Source organism: Lissotriton vulgaris, chromosome 6 (assembly GCF_964263255.1).
Source record: "Lissotriton vulgaris chromosome 6, aLisVul1.2, whole genome shotgun sequence".
Classification (NCBI taxonomy): Eukaryota; Metazoa; Chordata; class Amphibia; order Caudata; family Salamandridae; genus Lissotriton; species Lissotriton vulgaris.
Genome location: NC_141694.1, coordinates 21,728,795 through 21,751,962, shown reverse-complemented (window position 1 = coordinate 21,751,962; position 23,168 = coordinate 21,728,795). Strand labels below are relative to the sequence as shown.

General features: G+C 48.6%; 1 protein-coding gene across 1 annotated transcript in view; it reads right to left on the bottom strand.

Moving 5' to 3' along the window:
• LOC147706721 (uncharacterized) overlaps positions 1-23,168 on the bottom strand; it is a 507,439-nt gene that overhangs the window by 234,854 nt on the left and 249,417 nt on the right. The window contains exon 6 of the mRNA XM_086925573.1: positions 8,775-8,877. Coding sequence (XP_086781699.1) covers positions 8,775-8,877 — 103 coding nt within the window. The remainder of the gene's footprint in view (positions 1-8,774; positions 8,878-23,168) is intronic.

The following is a 23,168-nucleotide window of genomic DNA, read 5'->3' as shown; positions in this document are numbered from 1 at the left end:
CATTGCATTTAGAAATGCTATTTTTCTCGTCTGATTGGCTGGCTGAGTTGCGCACTTTATTTTGCCTGACCTGTCCAGCCAGCTAGATTGCACATGCGTCGTCCAGCAGACGCTAAACAGACACTCCTGCTCATGAAGCATTATTTTTTCTCGCTCCCCCGGTGCAAGTCACTTGCCGATATTTCTTCATGGCTGTATTTAGAGTCTGTTCGTGTATGGTTCGGTTCAAAAGACTGGTGCCCACCTGTTGCATTCGAAAAATGTTCTCGAACAGAGAATAGTTGGCACCTTGATAAAATGTACTGAAATCTAAAAATGATTCCATGCAGGCTAAATTTTAGGAATGTGTCCATATGTTTACACCTTCAAACTGCAGTTTTGTTTATCCTGTACCTAAACGTACGCTTGTACATGATGTTATTTGCATACCTACAGCAGTCTTAGGCACACACATATCTTTCTGAATCGCGCCCATTAATTGGCGGGAATAACCTGCAGGCAGCCCGAGCAGGCCGCAGGTATCAGAGCACGGATACAATTGGCTGGTCAGTGTTGAGGTTGCACTTCCCTGTGGTGTTGCATTAAATGGCAGCAGATAGCCGCTCAAGGCAGACGCAAATCGGTTGTGATTACTCTGCAGACAGCATATCATGTGAGGAAACAAACCAGCCCATACCATGATGACGTACGTCAGTCACCACATCACCAGCCCTGTATGTGCTGGGCTCCCCTGGGGGCGACTGGTCTTTTTGTTTGAGTAAGCACAGTCACACATCAATGGCTCTGTTATTGCTGTGAATGTACGCCTTGGCAGCGCTCCCCCGTAAGACGTAGAGCAGCGCGTGGAATTGGCGCGACAGAGTGTCATTCATTCGGGTAATTCCTGCACGTGTGCTCACTACAATGCTCTTTTAGGTGCCTGTGGGGACACTGACCTGCATCAAGTTCATTTTCAGGGCGGTTCCTGTTATTTAACTTCAATTTGTGTGTTTTTATCTCATGAAAGCAATTGAAACTCTTCCATACATCCCACAATTTATCGGAGGGTAATCACAGTCACAGGTATTTGTGTTTAGTTGCATTGTATTGTATTTGAATGTATAGACGATTCACCACTGATGTGTATTATCAGAGGGGAAGCATGTTACACCGCAAGTGGAGAAGTGTGGCTCAATGATTAGAGCGGCAGACCCTGATGCAGAGGTCTAGCCCGGGACCAGGGTTCAATTCCCCGCCTCGGCGGGTCTTGGGCTCAAAAATTCCACGGACCTGATAATTCTCGCCTCGGTGCCTATTCCAATCATGGAGTCCCACTCTGCAACTCTGGGCAATAGCTTGCTTAATCCACACAATGGCCCCCACAACGCTAAGGATGCCTGGCCTCCACCTTGGGGGTGCCCAGGAGTGGACGCCTCACATGGAAAGCCAGGATGGGTTCCACAGTGGTATTCGTTCAAGCGCCTTGAGACCCTTGCGGGTGAGTAGTGTGCTATACAAGTATCAATTTACAAGGAGTGCTTGTCTAGAATAATGCGGAGTGCAATATACTCAGTGTGGGAAGTGTTTAGATGTTGTGCTTAATGACTAAATTGGTAGCTGCGCGCAAGCAAGGAGTGCATAGACATGCAATAGCATCCGACGGGGTTGCAGGCGGAACCATTTTCCTCAGGCCCGCTGCTTGAAGAGCCCCTGCAGCACTCGGTGACCTTCGCGACCCGCTGCTTAAAGAGCCACTGCAGCACTCAGTGACCTTGGCTACCCGCTGCTTGAAGAGCCACTGCAGCACTTGGTGACCTTTGCGACCCGCTGCTTAAAGAGCCACTGCAGCACTCAGTGACCTTGGCTACCCGCTGCTTGAAGAGCCACTGCAGCACTTGGTGACCTTTGCGACCCGCTGCTTGAAGAGCACTGCAGCATTCGGTGACCATGGCGAACCGCTGCTTGAAGATCCACTGCAGCACTCAGTGACCTTGGCTACCCGCTGCTTGAAGAGCCACTGCAGCACTTGGTGACTTTTGCGAACCGCTGCTTGAAGAGCACTGCAGCACTCGGTGACCTTGTCTACCCACTGCTTGAAGAGCCACTGCAGCACTCAGTGACCTTTGCGACCCGCTGCTTGAAGAGCCACTGCAGCACTCGATGACCTTGGCGACCCGCTGCTTGAAGAGCCACTGCAGCACTCGGTGACATTCGCGACCCGCTGCTTGAAGAGCCACTGCAGCACTCTGTGACCTTGGCGACCCGCTGCTTGAAGAGCCACTGCAGCACTCTGTGACCTTCGCGACCCGCTGCTTGAAGAGCCACTGCAGCACTCGGTGACCTTGGCGAACCGCTGCTTGAAGAGCCACTGCAGTACTCGGTGACCTTCGCGACCCGCTGCTTGAAGAGCTACTGCAGCACTCTGTGACCTTTGCAACACGCTGCTTGAAGAGCCACTGCAGCATTCGGTGACCTTGGCTACCTGCTGCTTGAAGAGCCACTGCAGCACTCAGTGACCTTGGCTACCCGCTGCTTGAAGAGCCCCTGCAGCACTCGGTGACCTTGGCTACCCGCTGCTTGAAGAGCCACTGCAGCACTAGGTGACCTTGGCGAACCGCTGCTTGAAGAGCCACTGCAGCACTCGGTGACCTTCGCGACCCGCTGCTTGAAGATCCACTGCAGCACTCTGTGACCTTTGCAACACGCTGCTTGAAGAGCCACTGCAGCACTCGGTGACCTTGGCTACCTGCTGCTCGAAGAGCCACTGCAGCACTCGGTGACGTTCGCGACCCGCTGCTTGAAGAGCACTGCAGCATTCGGTGACCTTGGCGAACCGCTGCTTGAAGAGCACTGCAGCATTCGGTGACCTTGGCTACCTGCTGCTTGAAGAGCACTGCAGCATTCAGTGACCTTGGCTACCCGCTGCTTGAAGAGCCACTGCAGCACTTGGTGACCTTTGCGACCCGCTGCTTGAAGAGCCACTGCAGCACTCGGTGACCTTGGCTACCCGCTGCTTGAAGAGCCACTGCAGCACTCGGTGACCTTGGCTACCTGCTGCTTGAAGAGCCACTGCAGCACTCAGTGACCTTGGCTACCCGCTGCTTGAAGAGCCCCTGCAGCACTCGGTGACCTTGGCTACCCGCTGCTTGAAGAGCCACTGCAGCACTCGGTGACCTTGGCGAACCGCTGCTTGAAGAGCCACTGCAGCACTCGGTGACCTTCGCGACCCGCTGCTTGAAGATCCACTGCAGCACTCTGTGACCTTTGCAACACGCTGCTTGAAGAGCCACTGCAGCACTCGGTGACCTTGGCTACCTGCTGCTCGAAGAGCCACTGCAGCACTCGGTGACGTTCGCGACCCGCTGCTTGAAGAGCACTGCAGCATTCGGTGACCTTGGCGAACCGCTGCTTGAAGAGCACTGCAGCATTCGGTGACCTTGGCTACCTGCTGCTTGAAGAGCACTGCAGCATTCAGTGACCTTGGCTACCCGCTGCTTGAAGAGCCACTGCAGCACTTGGTGACCTTTGCGACCCGCTGCTTGAAGAGCACTGCAGCATTCGGTGACCTTGGCGAACCGCTGCTTGAAGATCCACTGCAGCACTCAGTGACCTTGGCTACCCGCTGCTTGAAGAGCCACTGCAGCACTTGGTGACTTTTGCGACCCGCTGCTTGAAGAGCACTGCATCACTCGGTGACCTTGGCTACGGACATGGGCAGCATGTTTCACAGTGTGGATCGCTGTACTTATAGCCCACATTATAAAACCGGCCATGCTCACAGGAAGCAAACATGCGTGCAGCTGACTGGGTGTGGGCGTCGAGTGTGCATAGCTATTGGCACTGCCCCCCAGCTCCTTCCGTGCCAGCAGCTCCAATGGGACAGTGGCAGTGAGGGGTGATAGCCATGTCTCATAACTGAATCTAAAAAAAATGGAATGCGGTGCCAGTCTCCTAATACATGCCTTTTTGTTGTTGGAACATAACCTTTCTGTGACCACAATTGTGCATTCGCAGAGCCAATAGCTCTGGCTAAACACTTATAAGGTCCCAAAGGCGATGCTGGCACAAAACTCATGATGACCCTTGGGCAGGAACTTTACACATTTCACTCCTTACATTAAAACACCGTTGTCAACACGTTGCATGACATGTTTTCCTGCAACATTCAATGTGCCATGCATGCTTTTACTTTCCAATCAGCCTGGGAAAATGGCGGCCGCTTCATTGAAAGGAAATAGGTCTCGCATTTACAAGAGTTTGGACTATCGGCATTGCATATAAAAATGCTTTTTATTTATATGTTAATTAAAAAAGCTTAAACTCTGATAAATCCGAGACCTATTGCACTGCAAATGCTCGTTTTGCTTGTACTAACTGTAACTTAATGTTATCTGAATAGTTCAACTTTATTCCCATTATACATGTTTTAGAACCAATTGTTAGAGTGTGCAAAGAGAACTACTTTAGGCACTCCAACATGCCTTTGTGACTAGGGCCCTAATAGTGTAATTGAGCCAAGAGTACATGGCTGCATTTATCAGTTACTGATTACTTTAGTAACCACCTGTCTGCTGCTGTGTTTTAAACCGCATGAAAGTGGACCCTAGTTCACCCCCTGAGACCCTTCAAGTAAGTTGTGAATGGTTCAGTGGGATGATTGGTGGCTGAACATCAACATCTCTCATGGCGCTGCAGGGCAGAGGACAAAGAGACTGCGCCACCCTGAGACAGCCGTGCAGGATGTGGGGACCAAAGACAGCCGTGCAGGAAGTGGGAACCAAAGACAGCTGTGCAGGATGTGGGAACCAAAGACAGCTGTGCAGGATGTGGGAACCAAAGACAGCTGTGCAGGATGTGGGAACGAAAGACAGCTGTGCAGGATGTGGGAACGAAAGACAGCTGTGCAGGATGTGGGAACGAAAGACAGCTGTGCAGGATGTGGGAACGAAAGACAGCTGTGCAGGATGTGGGGACCAGAGACAGCTGTGCAGGATGTGGGAACGAAAGACAGCTGTGCAGGATGTGGGAACCAGTGACAGCTGTGCAGGATGTGGGGACCAGTGACAGCTGTGCAGGATGTGGGGACCAAAGACAGCCGTGCAAGAAGTGGGAACCAAAGACAGCTGTGCAGGATGTGGGAACCAAAGACAGCTGTGCAGGATGTGGGAACCAAAGACAGCTGTGCAGGATGTGGGAACGAAAGACAGCTGTGCAGGATGTGGGAACGAAAGACAGCTGTGCAGGATGTGGGAACGAAAGACAGCTGTGCAGGATGTGGGAACGAAAGACAGCTGTGCAGGATGTGGGGACCAGAGACAGCTGTGCAGGATGTGGGAACGAAAGACAGCTGTGCAGGATGTGGGAACGAAAGACAGCTGTGCAGGATGTGGGGACCAAAGACAGACGTGCAGGATGTGGGGACCAGAGACAGCTGTGCAGGATGTGGGAACCAAAGACAGCTGTGCAGGATGTGGGAACCAAAGACAGCTGTGCAGGATGTGGGGACCAAAGACAGACGTGCAGGATGTGGGGACCATAGACAGCCATGCAGGATGTGGGGACCAGAGACAGTCATGAAGGAGGTGGAGACCAGAGACAGCCGTGCAGGATGTGGGGACCAGAGACAGCTGTGCAGGATGTGGGAACCAAAGACAGCTGTGCAGGATGTGGGAACCAAAGACAGCTGTGCAGGATGTGGGAAACAAAGACAGTTGTGCAGGATGTGGGAACCAAAGACAGCTGTGCAGGATGTGGGAACCAAAGACAGTCGTGCAGGATGTGGGGACCAGAGACAGTCGTGCAGGATGTGGGGACCAGAGACAGCCATGCAGGATGTGGGGACCAGGGAAAGCCGTGCAGGATGTGGGGACCAGAGACAGCCATGCAGGATGTGGGGACCAGGGACAGCCGTGCAGGATGTGGGGACCAGTGACAGCTGTGCAGGATGTGGGAACGAAAGACAGCTGTGCAGGATGTGGGGACCAAAGACAGCCGTGCAAGAAGTGGGAACCAAAGACAGCCGTGCAGGAAGTGGGAACCAAAGACAGCTGTGCAGGATGTGGGAACGAAAGACAGCTGTGCAGGATGTGGGAACGAAAGACAGCTGTGCAGGATGTGGGAACCAAAGACAGCTGTGCAGGATGTGGGAACCAAAGACAGCTGTGCAGGATGTGGGAACCAAAGACAGCTGTGCAGGATGTGGGAACGAAAGACAGCTGTGCAGGATGTGGGAACGAAAGACAGCTGTGCAGGATGTGGGAATCAAAGACAGCTGTGCAAGATGTGGGAACCAAAGACAGTTGTGCAGGATGTGGGAACCAAAGACAGACGTGCAGGATGTGGGGACCAAAGACAGACGTGCAGGATGTGGGGACCAGAGACAGCTGTGCAGGATGTGGGAACGAAAGACAGCCGTGCAGGAAGTGAGAACCAAAGACAGCTGTGCAGGATGTGGGAACGAAAGACAGCTGTGCAGGATGTGGGGACCAAAGACAGCCGTGCAAGAAGTGGGAACCAAAGACAGCCGTGCAGGAAGTGGGAACCAAAGACAGCTGTGCAGGATGTGGGAACGAAAGACAGCTGTGCAGGATGTGGGAACGAAAGACAGCTGTGCAGGATGTGGGAACCAAAGACAGCTGTGCAGGATGTGGGAACCAAAGACAGCTGTGCAGGATGTGGGAACCAAAGACAGCTGTGCAGGATGTGGGAACGAAAGACAGCTGTGCAGGATGTGGGAACGAAAGACAGCTGTGCAGGATGTGGGAATCAAAGACAGCTGTGCAAGATGTGGGAACCAAAGACAGTTGTGCAGGATGTGGGAACCAAAGACAGACGTGCAGGATGTGGGGACCAAAGACAGACGTGCAGGATGTGGGGACCAGAGACAGCTGTGCAGGATGTGGGAACGAAAGACAGCTGTGCAGGATGTGGGAATTAAAGACAGCTGTGCAGGATGTGGGGACCAAAGACAGACGTGCAGGATGTGGGGACCAGAGACAGCTGTGCAGGATGTGGGAACCAAAGACAGCTGTGCAGGATGTGGGGACCAGTGACAGCTGTGCAGGATGTGGGGACCAAAGACAGACGTGCAGGATGTGGGGACCATAGACAGCTGTGCAGGATGTGGGAACCAAAGACAGCTCTGCAGGATGTGGGGACCAGAGACAGCTGTGCAGGATGTGGGAACCAAAGACAGCTCTGCAGGATGTGGGGACCAAAGACAGCCGTGCAAGAAGTGGGAACCAAAGACAGCCGTGCAGGATGTGGGGACCAGAGACAGCTGTGCAGGATGTGGGAACCAAAGACAGCTCTGCAGGATGTGGGGACCAAAGACAGCCGTGCAAGAAGTGGGAACCAAAGACAGCCGTGCAGGATGTGGGGACCAGTGACAGCTGTGCAGGATGTGGGGACCAAAGACAGCCGTGCAAGAAGTGGGAACCAAAGACAGCCGTGCAGGAAGTGGGAACCAAAGACAGCTGTGCAGGATGTGGGAACCAAAGACAGCTGTGCAGGATGTGGGAACCAAAGACAGCTGTGCAGGATGTGGGAACGAAAGACAGCTGTGCAGGATGTGGGAACGAAAGACAGCTGTGCAGGATGTGGGAACGAAAGACAGCTGTGCAGGATGTGGGGACCAGAGACAGCTGTGCAGGATGTGGGAACGAAAGACAGCTGTGCAGGATGTGGGAACGAAAGACAGCTGTGCAGGATGTGGGGACCAAAGACAGACGTGCAGGATGTGGGGACCAGAGACAGCTGTGCAGGATGTGGGAACCAAAGACAGCTGTGCAGGATGTGGGAACCAAAGACAGCTGTGCAGGATGTGGGGACCAAAGACAGACGTGCAGGATGTGGGGACCATAGACAGCCATGCAGGATGTGGGGACCAGAGACAGTCATGAAGGAGGTGGAGACCAGAGACAGCCGTGCAGGATGTGGGGACCAGAGACAGCTGTGCAGGATGTGGGAACCAAAGACAGCTGTGCAGGATGTGGGAACCAAAGACAGCTGTGCAGGATGTGGGAAACAAAGACAGTTGTGCAGGATGTGGGAACCAAAGACAGCTGTGCAGGATGTGGGAACCAAAGACAGTCGTGCAGGATGTGGGGACCAGAGACAGTCGTGCAGGATGTGGGGACCAGAGACAGCCATGCAGGATGTGGGGACCAGGGACAGCCGTGCAGGATGTGGGGACCAGAGACAGCCGTGCAGGATGTGGGGACCAGAGACAGCCGTGCAGGATGTGGGAACCAAAGACAGCCGTGCAGTATGTGGGAACCAAAGACAGCTGTGCAGGATGTGGGAACCAAAGACAGCTGTGCAAGATGTGGGAACCAAAGACAGCTGTGCAAGATGTGGGAACCAAAGACAGTTGTGCAGGATGTGGGGACCAGAGACGGCCATGCAGGATGTGGGGACCAGAGACAGCCGTGCAGGATGTGGGGACCAGAGACAGCCGTGCAGGATGTGGGGACCAGAGACAGCCGTGCAGGATGTGGGAACCAAAGACAGCCGTGCAGTATGTGGGAACCAAAGACAGCTGTGCAGGATGTGGGAACCAAAGACAGCTGTGCAAGATGTGGGACCCAAAGACAGCTGTGCAAGATGTGGGAACCAAAGACAGTTGTGCAGGATGTGGGAACCAAAGACAGGCGTGCAGTATGTGGGTATCAGAGACAGCCGTGCAGTATGTGGGTAGCAGAGACAGCCATGCAGTATGTGGGTAGCATAGACAAGTTTCGACCATCCTACACCCCAGATGGCGTGTAAGGACGCAGAGACGGGTGCAATCTTACCCTTTTGAATGGCTTCCTCTTTCTGGGCTGTGTTCCCACAATTCATTTTTTCCCAGATCAGAATATCCTGAGTTTGCTGCATTTTTCCAACTGGTCCGTCCGTCTGTGAGTAGAATAAATATCTTGTGTTAATATTTTTAAGGCATCACACAAGGGTGCTTCAGTTCACAAACATTAGCAGCTGGTCAGTTGGTTGCGCCTTTACGCCTCATCTTGTTAGATAGTCACCCAGGAACTTCACACGGGAGCCTCTAGGCGCTGTAAGTAACTGAACTTTTTCATTCAAGTGGTTTTAAACAGGTACTACCCCTGTCTCTGGGGCTGAGCTCAGCAGTCAGCATAGAAACCAAGGGGCAGATTTACAAGCCTCTTGCGCCACTTTTGCGTCATTTTTAACATGGGAAAAGTGACGCAAAAGTGGTGCTAGGGGCTTGTAAATATGGCCCCAAGCACTTCCCATAATCTGTGAGGAGGCGAAGTCCCCTCAAAGGCTCCACCGAAACTCTGAACAAGTGAAGACAAACATGACACCTGGTTACTCACTAACTACCAGAAGCACAAGACGAGAGACTACTGTTGACCACCCATGCAGGCCGCATCATCTTCAAAACCAGCTGCATCATTTACAAAGCCAGCATGACCAGCATCCCTGCTTATCTGGCAGACAAGCTCAGCATCTCGGTGGTCCTCAACCCACCCGCAGCCAGGACACCATCCGAGTGAGACTACGGGCCTGATTACAGGTTGAGTGATTAATTCCGTCCGGTGCGTACAGCCCTGTTTATTCAAGGGACCGAATGATGAGTTTGATTTTATTTAATGCATTGGATCATTATAGAATGAGTTAAATACCTTCACATTTGTTACATTTTGGCAGGTCAAACCTGCTGAAATTTAACAGGGGTAATATGTACGGCATTTACCGTACCATGCAGATTTTGGTGTGTTTTTCCTCGATAACTAGTAAGAGGTGCTATTTAGCGCACCCCGAACTACAGACTATTGTTATTTATCAGGTGCGATAAACAGCACATAGTGTAATCAGGCCGTAAGAGGTGTATAAAAGATTAAAGAAGCCCGCAGGCCTTTTTTTAATCTCTGCACCCAGGATCTGGAACAACTTCTCGGTATCCATTAGGACCGCCCGACGCTGCTCCAATGTCGGCAAGAGTTGCAGATTCACCTCTTAAAAGAACACTTCATCACAAAACATGATCAGTCCAGCTTGCTGTCCTACCACTCGTTGACTTTAAGGCTATATACATACGTGCATACATATATGGATCAATCAATCAGGGGTTTATATACCGCGGTTACTCACCCGTAAGGGTCTTAAGGCACCTGGAGTTAGAAGGGGGGCTGCTGGGAGCAGGGGTTCAGTCGAAGAGCCCGGTCTTGAGATCCTTCCTGAATTGTGTCAGTGACAGGGATTGCCTGAGGTGGAGGGGCAGGGTGTTACAGGTCTTGAGATCCTCCCTGAATTGGGTCAGTGACAGGCATTGCCTGAGGTGGAGGGGCAGGGTGTGCCAGGTCTTGAGGTCCTCCCTGAATTGGGTCAGTGACAGGGATTGCCTGAGGTGGAGGGGCAGGGTGTGCCAGGTCTTGAGGTCCTCCCTGAATTGGGTCAGTGACAGGGATTGCCTGAGGTGGAGGGGCAGGGTGTGCCAGGTCTTGAGGTCCTCCCTGAATTGGGTCAGTGACAGGGATTGCCTGAGGTGGAGGGGCAGGGTGTGCCAGGTCTTGAGGTCCTTCCTGGATTGGGTCAGTGACGGTGATTGCCTGAGGTGGAGAGGCTGGGTGTTCCAGGTCTTGGCGGCGAGGTGGGAAAAGGATCTACTGCCGGCTCTTGTTATGTGGATCCGTGGGACTGTGGCCAGGGCAAGTTGGAAGGAGCAAAGGTGTCTGGCGGGTACGTGGAATAAGAGTTGGTGGGTTTAGATATGCTGGTTCGGCATCGTGGAGGGCTTTGTGGGCATGTGTGAGGAGCTTGAAGGTGATTCTCTTGTTGACTGGGAGCCAGTTGAGTTCTCGAGGTGTTTGGTGATATGGTTGTGGCAGGAAATGTTGAAGATCAGTCTGGCTGCAGTGTTTTGAACGTTCTGTAATTTTCTGAAGAGTTTCTGGGTGATGCCAGCGGAGAGTGTGTTGCCATAGTCGAGTCTGCTGGTGATGAGTGCCTGGGTATTTAATATATATATATTATGGTAGGGCTGTTGTTTTCTTCGAGTCAAGTCTTCATTAACACTTCGATACCATTCAAATTAGCTCAGAAACAGTATGCAGCAATCTGAACTTTTGCTTAACCCGGTGCATTTATTTAAGGTATTCCACCAAATGCATCAGAACAGCATTAAATAGCCTATGCGTTTCGGCCGTAGCCTTCCACTGGGCCATACTGAAGTGTATACAGAGAGTCACTTTAAAGGAGACCTCATCCCCCCAACCATCACCACATCAAAAATACTATGCTTTTTCAAAACTATGACCTCTAAAGGGTATATCATATTTACATTGTTACTTCATAGGCAAACTGTACCACAGTTATTCCAGTGCAAAACATTAATTTACAATTTTTTTACATCCATTATTTGTTTTTTTGTATATGTGTGTCACCATTATTTCCCCTATTTTGTGCAGCCAATCTCACAAGCTCATGTGCTATTAACGCATCATCCAATCTTGCTGTGTAATTTTCTCTCTTTTTTTATATATATATATATTCACTGAAAAAACCATAGGTTATAGGCCATATATAGTTAGGAATTTGCATTTACAAAACCTTGAAAATTCACTGAAAAAACCATTGGTTATAGACCATATATAGTTAGGGATTAGCCTTTTCAAAACCTTATTTTACTCACACAAAACCATTGAAATTTCATATATAGTTAGTTCCACTAACTATATATCGCGCACCCGCAATCCACTGCTGATGATGTCACATATTACATCATTCATGACATGGTTAGTGACATCACTGATGACATCTCAAATGACATCACTGATGACATCACTGATGACAACATCCAGTGACTGTATGTTTCTGTAAAGTTAAAATATGTCTTACATATTGAAGAATGAGTGGATGTATAAGTGTCTGGATGAAGGATTTAGTAGGTGCATGACTGACTGTATGAGTGAGTGATTAAATGTGTCTCACTGAGTGCATGGGTTAGTGACTAAACTGTTTTAATTTGTGCATCATTATATCTGTTGTTCTACAAACTGCTGCATATGTTGATCAGTAGCTATATGAGTAACTGTATGGGTTATTCATTGGTTGTCCAAGTATTTGTATGGGAAACTGAGTGTGTGTGTATGGGTGGCTGGGAGGTGTGTGACTCTGTACATAGATGTGTGAGTAGTTGATTCACTATATGTATGGGTTCAAAAGTGCATGTGGAAACAGCTGTATGGGCGGTTGACTGTGCATGAGTGTATTAGTGAGTGAATGGATATCTCAGTGCTACATGTCAAAGTAAGTACATATGTAAAACACAGTACATGTGAGAGTTGACATATATAAATAACTGTGCATAAGAGCCAGTGAATGTGTGAGTGGCTGTATGGATCATTGTGAACATGTATCAGGGATTGTATAAGAGAGTAAAGTAAATATGTGTTAGTATATGTTTGAATAAGTAAGGTGTGTATAACTGTATAGTTGAGAAAATGGAGGTGTGATTGATTTTTTGCATAACTGACTAGGTGTGTGAGTAACTCCATGGATAAGTGACAGTCTGTGACTGTCTGTTTACACTGATTGTATCTAAGGTTATATTAGAGTCTGAAGAGGTTCATGGTATTATCACATGAATGATATCATCAGTGATGTGATCAGTCATGTCAAATGAGATGTTATCAGTGATTTTATCAGTGATGTCATTTGAGATGTCATCAGTGATGTCATTTGAGATGTCATCAGTGATGTCATTTGAGATGTCATCAGTGATGTCATCAGTGATGTCACTAACCATGTCATGAATGATGTAATATGTGACATCATCAGCAGTGGATTGCGGGTGCGCGATATATAGTTAGTGCAACTAACTATATATGAAATTTCAATGGTTTTGTGTGAGTAAAATAAGGTTTTGAAAAGGCTAATCCCTAACAATATATGGTCTATAACCAATGGTTTTTTCAGTGAATTTTCAAGGTTTTGTAAATGCAAATTCCTAACTATATATGGCCTATAACCTATGGTTTTTTCAGTGAATTTCATTGGTTTTTTAATAGCAAATATCAAAAGCTGTAAAATGTCAAGTACGTGATAGGTAAAAACTTTTTCGTGTTTATGCACGCTGATGTGCTTTGAACGCTGCCCCCCTCCCCTCTTTTCTCTTAGTAGTACTCTCTCTTTGCAGATAGTGAAGAGTAGTTAGCGCAGGCCTTTACCCCCGTTGTAATCCGTCGTGCCTGCTTGTCTCTCCATTTGATTGATTGTTATCCAAGCATTTACTGTTTTACAATTGATTCTCTTTGGTTCATTCTCTATTTACAAACAAGCACAAAGTCGCAATACTCTGTTTAGTCTTTGCAGATAGTGAAAAATCGTGTAAAAAAATAAAATTAATCGAGCAAAATCAGTAGGCCACTAATTGGATCTCTTTTTGACCTCGCTAAAATAGAAATATTAGGAACAACCCTTCATGAGAAATACGAAAATAGTGAGATGAACTGAGCTCCACACCATGAGGGCTGCAAGACAGCTCGGCTCCGTCACCCACCCCGCCCAAAATAACGACAAACCCTATGCAAATATTAAAAATATAGACAACACACCAGCAAAGAAACAGGGTAAAACATTTTATTAAATAACTATTTACATAACTATTTTATACTTTTTATTGCCCGATCCGGCTAGCTCAATCGATCGAGCATGAAACTCATGCACTCTGATAGCAAGCGTTGCTACTGATGCTATGCAGACCAAAACTGGTTTTCAGTTTGTACATTTTCCTAGATTTTTCCATCCAAGGTTGGTTGAGTTTGTAGAACGATGGCTTCAGATTTTCAACATACGGTGTGGTGGCGCGGACTGGGAGGGGGCGCTTCGCTCCTGCCCCCTCCCCAAGTAAGATTTTCATACGTGAAAGTACGTTAATGGTTTTGGTCCCTGAGTTGCTTCAATGTCACTGCCATTCTCAAATGGCATAAGTTCTGGATGTTGGGTGCCATAGTTCAGAGTTCTGAGCAGCGCTTGTAACACTGTCTGAAGCTTATTTCCACCTACTGCAGCTTCACTATTCTCAAAGTAAGTGAGTGTCGTTTGTGGACCTGACTGCATTTGAAAACAATGTGATATGGTACCTCCCTAAACCGCTTGACGGAGGCCCCCGAGGGGCGGTGTGATGGCACGGACTCGGAGAAGACGCTTGGCTCCGACCCCCTCCCCAAGTCTTATAGCACCGGTTTAGCCTGAGATCGCCCCCGACATAGGTGGCCGGCTCCCGGGGTCCGGCGGAACTTTTTGCCTTTTGATGACTCTTCTATTCTGGACCTTGTCCCACAATCCGTTTGACCTGAAGACACGCTGTAGTGGGGCGCCCCTTTACCGTTTTAGTTGCCATTCCGCCCGCTTTTGCTACACTGTGCCTCTTCCGCCATTCAGCTGTTTACCGCCCGCTCTTGCGACTACAGCGTCTCGCTCACCATGTAGTTGAGTTGCTCCCGCTCTTGCGATGCAACGATAGGCGACTGCCACAGGACTCTCAAAATGGCGGCCGGATCTTCAGATTTGGGCGTGGTCCACTAAAATGGCCCTGGGACACCTTGGAACTCGGACGCTTCCCTGATAGGGCTTGGGTCCCATTCTCGAAAGCGTCCCCTCAGCCGTGAAGATTCTACAAAAGTCTTGGGGGCCCCCGACTCCCGCAGGCTTCTGGTGGGGAGCGGCTGCCATGTCTGCTCGTGGAATGGCCACGACGGAGCTACGAGATGGTAGTGCTCTCATGCTGACGCCAGCTTTAGTCTGAAACATCCAGAAACACTGTAGACTACCAATTCGATCAGTTCCGGTAGCGCCCCAACATGACCCGGTAGAGAAGAACTTGCCCTCCCCTCTTTGACTGATGGTTCTTATTGCCTGTCCCCTCTGTTGTCATTTTACAGAACTTTTTGGACTGCTGAAAGGGGTTGTGTTCCGAACGCTGGTTGGTGGAGACATTTTGACTATATTCTTGACCTACGTTGTCGCGTAATGCGTTATATGACACGCCGCGTTAGCGCACCCGGAAGTGATCCGGGGCGCGGCGCGCAGCGCGTAACGTAAGCATAACAGGTCATGTGACTTGTTAATAAAACTTTTTATTGGTTCATTTTACTTTTGTTATTTCAATAATGAAAACCTTGGTCATATGACCTAAAAAATACGCTTTTTATTGATTTCGAACTTTTTTTTTTATAACATATATGTTATAATATTCCAGGCTAATGTACTTTCCCGGAAAAATTTCAACTGTCCTGCAAGTAAAATATATTCCTTTTTCGAGAAAAAGGGTGTTTCTTCGTTCCATGACGGAGCCGTTGAGTAAAAGAGACTCGGCCTGCTGTCTTAGTCGCCGATACGCCTGATTATCAGATTCTTATCGATCACTTTATGTTGCAGGAGTGGAAAACACAACTGCCCTTGACCATTTATCTTTACTGCGTTCCTACATATTATACCTTTTATCCGTCATGTAATTGGACTGCTTTATTTCACTTGCCTTTTACTGATTCGAAAACAGTGACTAAAAGTAAAAACTTTACCAATGTAAATACTACTACCATGTTTTGTTTTAAAAACCTTTATTGTGAAAATTTCAGTATACAAATACGGGCCTATAACCACGTGGGCCGGCCACGGAGCAAACTGAAATCGTATATGATGAGGAGACATTTACATTATAGAGGAACGTAACGAACGAGCCATTAGGTTGCAAGAACTAAGGTGTCTAACAGTTGCGGAATCGGTGGACGTACATTTTGTAATTAAAATACGACAGGGCCACTTACAAAAAAGTTATCTAGATATACATTTGCGTGCAAGTACCATGGGTGACGTTAATTCGAACTTTCAATAGTACAGTAATCAATAACACATCAGAACTTAATATCAATAGGGATGTCGAAATATTCAATCAATTCTCGTCCCCGCCCGCCATGAGCATCAAAACTGCATTCATATCTCGTGATATCAAGGTTGTTCAACCAGTACACAACAAGGAGTTACGAGTCCCATTTATACCGGCGCCATTTAGGGCGAGGCCGGGCAGGTCCAAGATATAGTCAAAATGTCTCCACCAACCATCGGCCAGACCAGAACCCCTTTCGGCCCTTTATGCTACAAGATGGTGTCTTCCATTCAGAAAATATTGTTGGCAGCATTTTGAAAGGAAAGATAAACAGCCGTTCTCCTAGTGAGTCTCCCATTGTTACATTTAGGAAGAATGTTGAAGAGTAATATGTGGAAAATCTGAAGCCATTTTTCTACAAACTCTCAATCAGCCTTGGATGGAAAAAAAAATCCTGAAGAATGTACAAACTGAAAACCAATTTTTGTCTGTATAGCATCAACAGCAACGCTTGAGTCAGCTTTGTGTCAAGCCGCCATTTTCATTCAATCAATAGCGTCCCCCTGCACACATTCAGGGACCTGGTCGTGTCTTCAGGTGAAACGGATTGTGGGACAAGAAGCAGAAAGGAAAAGGAAAAAAGTTCCGCCGGACCTCGGGAGCCGGCCGCCTATGTCATGGGTGATCTTTGGCCACACCAGGGCAATAGTGAAGCTGCAGCAGGTGCAAATAAGCTTCAGACAGTCTTACAAGCACTGCTCAGAACTCTCAACGATGGCACTCAACATCCAGGACTTGCCATCCGGATCTTGGCGCCTTGTGCTGGTTCCGACCTATTCACACATCGGTCCACTACTGACATCACCTGATAAGCCAACGGGGCACCCCACACCGACCTTCGGCGCAGCATTGTAGGATGGCCACACCAGTGCAGCAACTTGCTGGACACAACCTCGGTGCCATCCGGATCTCGGCGCGTTCGAGTCACTGTACCGCAAGAGTGACCGGAACTCAGCTGAACACGCCGTCTTTCGGCGCAGCATTGTAGGATGGCCACACCAGTGCGGCAATTTGCTGGACACCACCTCGGGCAATAGTGAAGCTGCAGCAGGTGCAAATAAGCTTCAGATAGTCTTACAAGCACTGCTCAGAACTCTCAACTATGGCACTCAACATCCAGGACTTGCCATTCGGATCTTGGCGCCTTGTGCTGGTTCCGACCTATTCACACATCGGTCCACTACTGACATCACCTCATAAGCCAACGGGGCACCCCACGCCGACTTTCGGCGCAGCATTGTAGGATGGCCACACCAGTGCGGCAACTTGCTGGACACAACCTCGGTGCCATCCGGATCTCGGCGCGTTCGAGTCACTGTACCGCAAGAGTGACCGAAACTCAGCTGGACACGCCGTCTTTCGGCGCAGCATTGTAGGATGGCCACACCAGTACGGCAATTTGCTGGACACCACCTCGGTGCCATCCGGATCTCGGCGCGTTGTGCTGCCTTCGGCCTATTCGCACATCGGTCCGCTACTGACGCCGCCTCACGTGCCAACGGATTTTCTACGCTTTTTGTAGCCCTATGCCGCATAACAGGTCATGTGACTTGTTTATAAAACTTTTCATTGGTTCATTTTACTTTTGGTTTCCTAAAGATGGAAGGCTTGGTCATATGACCTAAAAATAACACTTTTCATTGGTTTAGAACATTTTATTTTCCCAAACGATGAAAGCCCCACCTTGTTTCTGGATGATTCAGACTGAAGCTGGCGTCAGCATGAGAGCACCACCATCTCGTGGCTCCGTCGTGGTCATTCCGCGAGCAATCATGGCAGCCGCTCCCCACCGGAAGCCTGCAGGAGTCGAGGGCCCCCAAGACTTTTGTAGAATCTTCACGGCTGAGGGGACGCTTTCGAGAATGGAGCCCAAGCCCTAGCAGGCAAGCGTCCGAGTTCCAAGGTGTCCCAGGGCCATTTTAGTGGACCAGGCCCAAAACCGAAGTGCCGGCCGCCATTTTAAGAGTCCTGTGGCAGCCACCTATCGCTGCACTGCAAGAGTGGGAGCAACTCAACTACATGGTGAGCGAGACGCTGTAGCCGCAAGAGCGGGCGCAACTCAGCTGGATGGCCGCCACCTGGGGAGGCCCGTTCACGCCGCCTCCCCCACGCCCCCCCCCCGGGCCGCCCCACGCCAAATTTCGGAGCAGCATTGTAGGATACCAAAACTAGTGCGGCAGTTTACTGGACATCACCTGGGTGCCATCCACATCTCAGCGCGTTCTGCTGCCTTGGGACTATTCGCACAACAGACCGCTACTGACGAGGCCTCCCCCCGCACCACCCGGGACGCCCCACGCTGTTTTTGTGAGCTGCATTGTAGGATCCCAAAAACCAGTGCGGCACCCAGGTGACATCACCTGGGTGCCGTCCAGAACTCAGCACGTTGTGCTGCCTTGGGACTATTCGCACAAAAGACAGCTTCTGACCATTGTTGCTTTTTTTTGTCAAAAATGTTTAAATGTTTGTTACAGTTTTTGTTCCGTTGGTTATATTTAAAAGTTAATAAAGTTTTATAATCCTACTTTGTTGGAGTGCTATATATTTTTAAAAAATCGGGTGAATGGGGCCTTGAATCGGGTTATTGTCATGTGTGGGCTTTGCAAGTGCACTGCTACAGGATCGGACATTTCAAACTCAAATGCACGTTCTTTTTCTTACCTTTCCGAAGCATGGAGCGCAATAGCAGGCAGAGAAAGGGTGATGCAAGTGTTGAACACTGCCTGGCCTGGCAAGTTGCTGGCAGTGCCCCCCCCCAACCCCTGCCCGCTCCTGAAAGAGGACACACACACACCGCCGCCCCGAGTACTTCACAGATCTTTAAAAGACCATGCGCTTGTTCATGAGGCTTAAATGGTTTATCACCCCTTCTAGAACCCCTGCATCGACCCTCTGACGTTTCCTGGAAGAATTACCACGTAACACAATACCAAGCCTTGTCAGCTGAAACCCCCGAGGAATCGTGGGGCATATTATCAAGGGGGTTTATCTCCGCTTTTTTGGCTTTAAAAGCCAAGAAAGCGGAGATAAAATTATCTCCCTATTACCAAGCTGTCGCTAACACCAGTTAGTGACAGCTAAAAGGAGATAGCGACCATCTTGGGCCCCGCTTTGCATGTCAGTGATATTTATCACTAATGGCATGCAAAGTGGGCGTGCCAAGATGTTAGCGACTGGAAACAGTCCCTAACATCGCTATCTCCTATTACCAACTTTTGGAGATATTCGCGCTAAGCGCGAATATCTCAAAAAGCTAACACCTGCCCTGAGCAGTTCTTAGCCATGTTATCCAATGGGAGGTGGATAACATGGCTAAGAGCATTTGCTCGATAATGCATGAATATCGCGGACTTTTCAGCGATATTCATGCATTGCGGCCGTTTTTTATCGCATTTGCGATAAACCTTGCTAATAGCAAGGTTTATCTGCGATAAAAATCGCCGATGTGCGGCGATAATTTTTGTCTCTAAACAAGTTAGAGACAAAAATTATCGCTAGTTGTTGGTAATATGCCCCCGGGTTTTTGCTTGCAGAAATCGGGAGGCGGGAGACTAGCACTGAAATCAGTAGTCTCACGCCTGAATCGGGAGGGTTGGCATGTCTGGATTCTCTACAGCTGGGGCCATAAACTACATCCGCAGGGCTAGGTGATAGCCTGGGACCGGCCTGGCATCTAAAATGGCTGCCGTGCACGACAAAATTGTGGCATTGGAAAAAAGGCAAGATGGCGCAGACAATGTTTATCAATAAGGATTCATTTATAACAAAATATTTTATCGCACTGACAAATTGGCGGTCAACACTTCCTGATTTCCATCGAATCGAACGTTAACAGACGTCACGCAGCAAAAAAAAAAAAAAGCTCACGCGCAGCCTCTGGAAGACATGTATCAACATATATGAGCCTCCTCAGCCACCCTCAGAAAACATAAGGGATTAGGATACGTCTCCCGCACCCCCTTATACCTAGTAATTTAATTAAAACGAAGCACAAAATGGCGAATTCCCGTTTCGCTACCAGTTTGCGGCCCAGTTCGCGGCCCGTGAAGCGCTTCTACCGTGAAATTTTTTTATTTTTTTATTTTCCCCACGGGACCCTTTAATAACCCCAACAACATTCCTAGGGGGTCAAGAGGGGTATACCTTGCCCCCTTTCATTAAATTCCCCCTTCGTTTTTCACCTCTTCTTCTCTCTCGATCCTACCGAGAGATAAGATGGCGGCCGCTCAGGACTGTTTAGAATGTTGACAGACACCGGGGAGCCAATCAGCTTTGCATCGCAAAGTTCCGTTTCGCGAAAAGTAAGCGGACCGGAGCGCAGCCCGGAGCGCTGTTACAGATATATATCTTGTTTTGAACGTTAATTTCTCAAAATCCACTGGAGCAAATATATTGAGACCTAGCAAAGGCACATCGGGCTAACAGTCCCTACAATTTTGCCAAGTTTCGTGCAAATCCATTCAGCTGTTCGAGCTAAAAGTGAGGCCAAAGGCCCTATGGAAATTAACATGGGAAAAACGCGTTTTGGGACCCCCCTTTTTTCTCGGCCCCCCCTTAACGAAACCCCCCCAAATTTTCAGGGGCTGCTCAGAAACAAAATGCGCCATTTTCCTGAAAATTTCAGCCGATTCCGTCCACAAACGCCAAAGTTATTAGACATAGAATTTTCAAAAGTCCCATAGACAAAAAATCCTAACTATATATACCTACTGGCGAGACGCCAGTAGGTAATAGTAGAGTACATATATTGTTTAGTACGTATATTGCAAACATTCTACATAGTGACTTCTTTACACTGGAAATTATGGTGCAAAAATATTTCTTTTTAGACCAACAAGACTCAAGAGATAAATCAAGAGGATAAATAGAAGAGTGTGCTCGGTGAAGTCCCATCATTATTATCTTGATACAAAATTAGGTGACCCTCTGTGTCCTTGAAGTTGCACATAAAAGTTTTGGTGAACCTACTAAAAATAGGGAACACCCACTTCTTCACACTCATTACTATTAAAGTCAGTCCTCTACAATATCTAAATTGTTTATACGCAATTGCAGTAGCCAATCACTTCTCTAGTCTTTAAGAACATCTAAAAACGATACATTCACCCTTGTGTTTTTATTTTGTTTTTTATTTCAATACTTTGCTATTATTTTTTTAACCCCTTCCATGCTGATGACGAACCCCAGCTGTCATGCACTACGGTGCTCGTGTGCTGATGACGGCTGGGGTTCGTCACGGCCCGCCCCTGTTCGTGCTGTTTACAGCACACCAGGGGAATCGCGGTGAGGAAAATTAAAATTTCTGGTCATGTTATGTTCCCTAGCGCGTACCCCACCGACTCCATGTACCAGCTTAAAGTGCATGTAACTTCCCTCCTGTGCCAGCTATGAAGACGCAAATACATTTGCGTCCACCGTTAACATGTCCTCTTTCAGATCCACCCTGAATGGATTATGTAGTCCGTTCCTAAGTATGCTATGCCACCGTCTCTTTGTAGTACACTTTTCAGAGTAGGCCCTGAATTTCTGCCACCGAAACCTCTTTTGTGGCTCCTGACTCTGGCAGCCTCTGCCCAGGCTACCTCTGTACCCGTGAACTCTGACTTACTTTCAGCGCGGCCCCTCGCGCTCAGCTCAAGCCTGCTTTCTGCCAAGACTGACTATAACCTTCGAGTTATCTGTTCCGCTCCCCGAGAATACATTCCTGCCTACTAGTTCCTGTAAACATCCTCCCCAGCTGCAGAGCCAAAGGGCCGACCTGTCTCAATGCAAGTAATTCATAGCCTCTGTTGCCATGCTTCCATGGAAGGCCCCGTGCCCCACGCTTCACATGTAGACACTTAGGCGCTTCTACACGCATCCACAGTTAGCATAGAATAGCTTTTGCCCTAGAGACCTTTCCGCCCAGATAGTATAGTTCCTAAACATCAGATATCAGATATGATAGAAGTACAAGTTGATCTGACATGCCAGACTTCTGTCTCTTTCCGTCAGTGTAAATGTCAAATCCCCTGCACCCCGTCAATCACACGTCATGCAGCTGCGCGCGCATCCAAGCTTCCGATTTCTGCTGACATCGCAACAATTCTGTTAGCACCACCCCTTGGTGCCACCCACTTGCGTCACCTATCAGTGACGTTTCTAGCACACACCTCTGATTCACGCCTAGTTCACGCCTCTTGATTACGTATTAGTATCACGTGTATACTGTTATCTTGTCTTCTCTCAGCTGTTACGCCTCTTGCATTATTCTTTATGACATGAATTAAGTATATAAGCTATGTACTGTCAATAAAATATAGCGCTCTATCCCTTCTGACACCCCTGTGGTGGTCAGAACATGATATCCTGATCAGACCATTCCTTTATGAGGAATAAAACCCTTAGAAACTCTAACACCACGGACTCTGTCTTTTTTCATTCTGATTGAGTTATTATTGATTAAGTACTTATCTGCATAGAAATTAAGAGAGTAAATTAATTATTTACGTCATTTTGGCGCCCGAATAGGGACCCCTCCCCCACCTCACGCGCCGGTTGGTGCGTTGCAAGCTATGTCCCCTGCCATCAGTTAGAAGGAACCTACGCGTACTGGCAGGATTTCCTGCATCTCCCTCTGACCCACGGAGGTGACGAAGACTGCGATCAGTGCCCAGACGAGGCGGTGAGGAGTGCGGAGGATCCCGACCAGAGCCTAGCCGAAAGAAGCAAGGTCCGAGGTGTTAAGAGGCCCACCAGGTTTCCGAAGTTTTCCGAAGTTTTCCGAAGTATTCCGAAGTACCGAGTCGAGTCCAGTCGAAGTTTTCCGAGGCCTTCTGTTTCCGTGCTTCCCGGTGAGTACCATTGCTGGGTCGTATCTAGACGGGTTTGGGTACGCAAGTCCGGTCTGCACTGTTTTAGGCAGTGTATCTGTACTGTTTAGCAGTATATCTAGTATTCCGAATTTCTGCACTGTTACACCAGTGTATCTGTACTGTTGAGCAGTACATCCAGTATAGGGGGGTAGTCATCTATGTCTTCAATGTTCTTATGTGATTAATGTTGTGGTATGAATGTGACTGTTTAAATGTGTATTATTGTGTTCCTCGTATAACCTAGCTGTCAAGAGTATTAAGGAATAAGGATTGAACATTCAGTAATAAGTAAGCAAAATGCCGTTTTTCAACAAGTTAAAGCAGATAGGAACTAGGAAAGGGATATTGGAGGAAGAAATTCCTATTCCCCCTAGGGACACTCCTGGCAATTTTATGTACAACAAGCATGGCATAGATGCCAT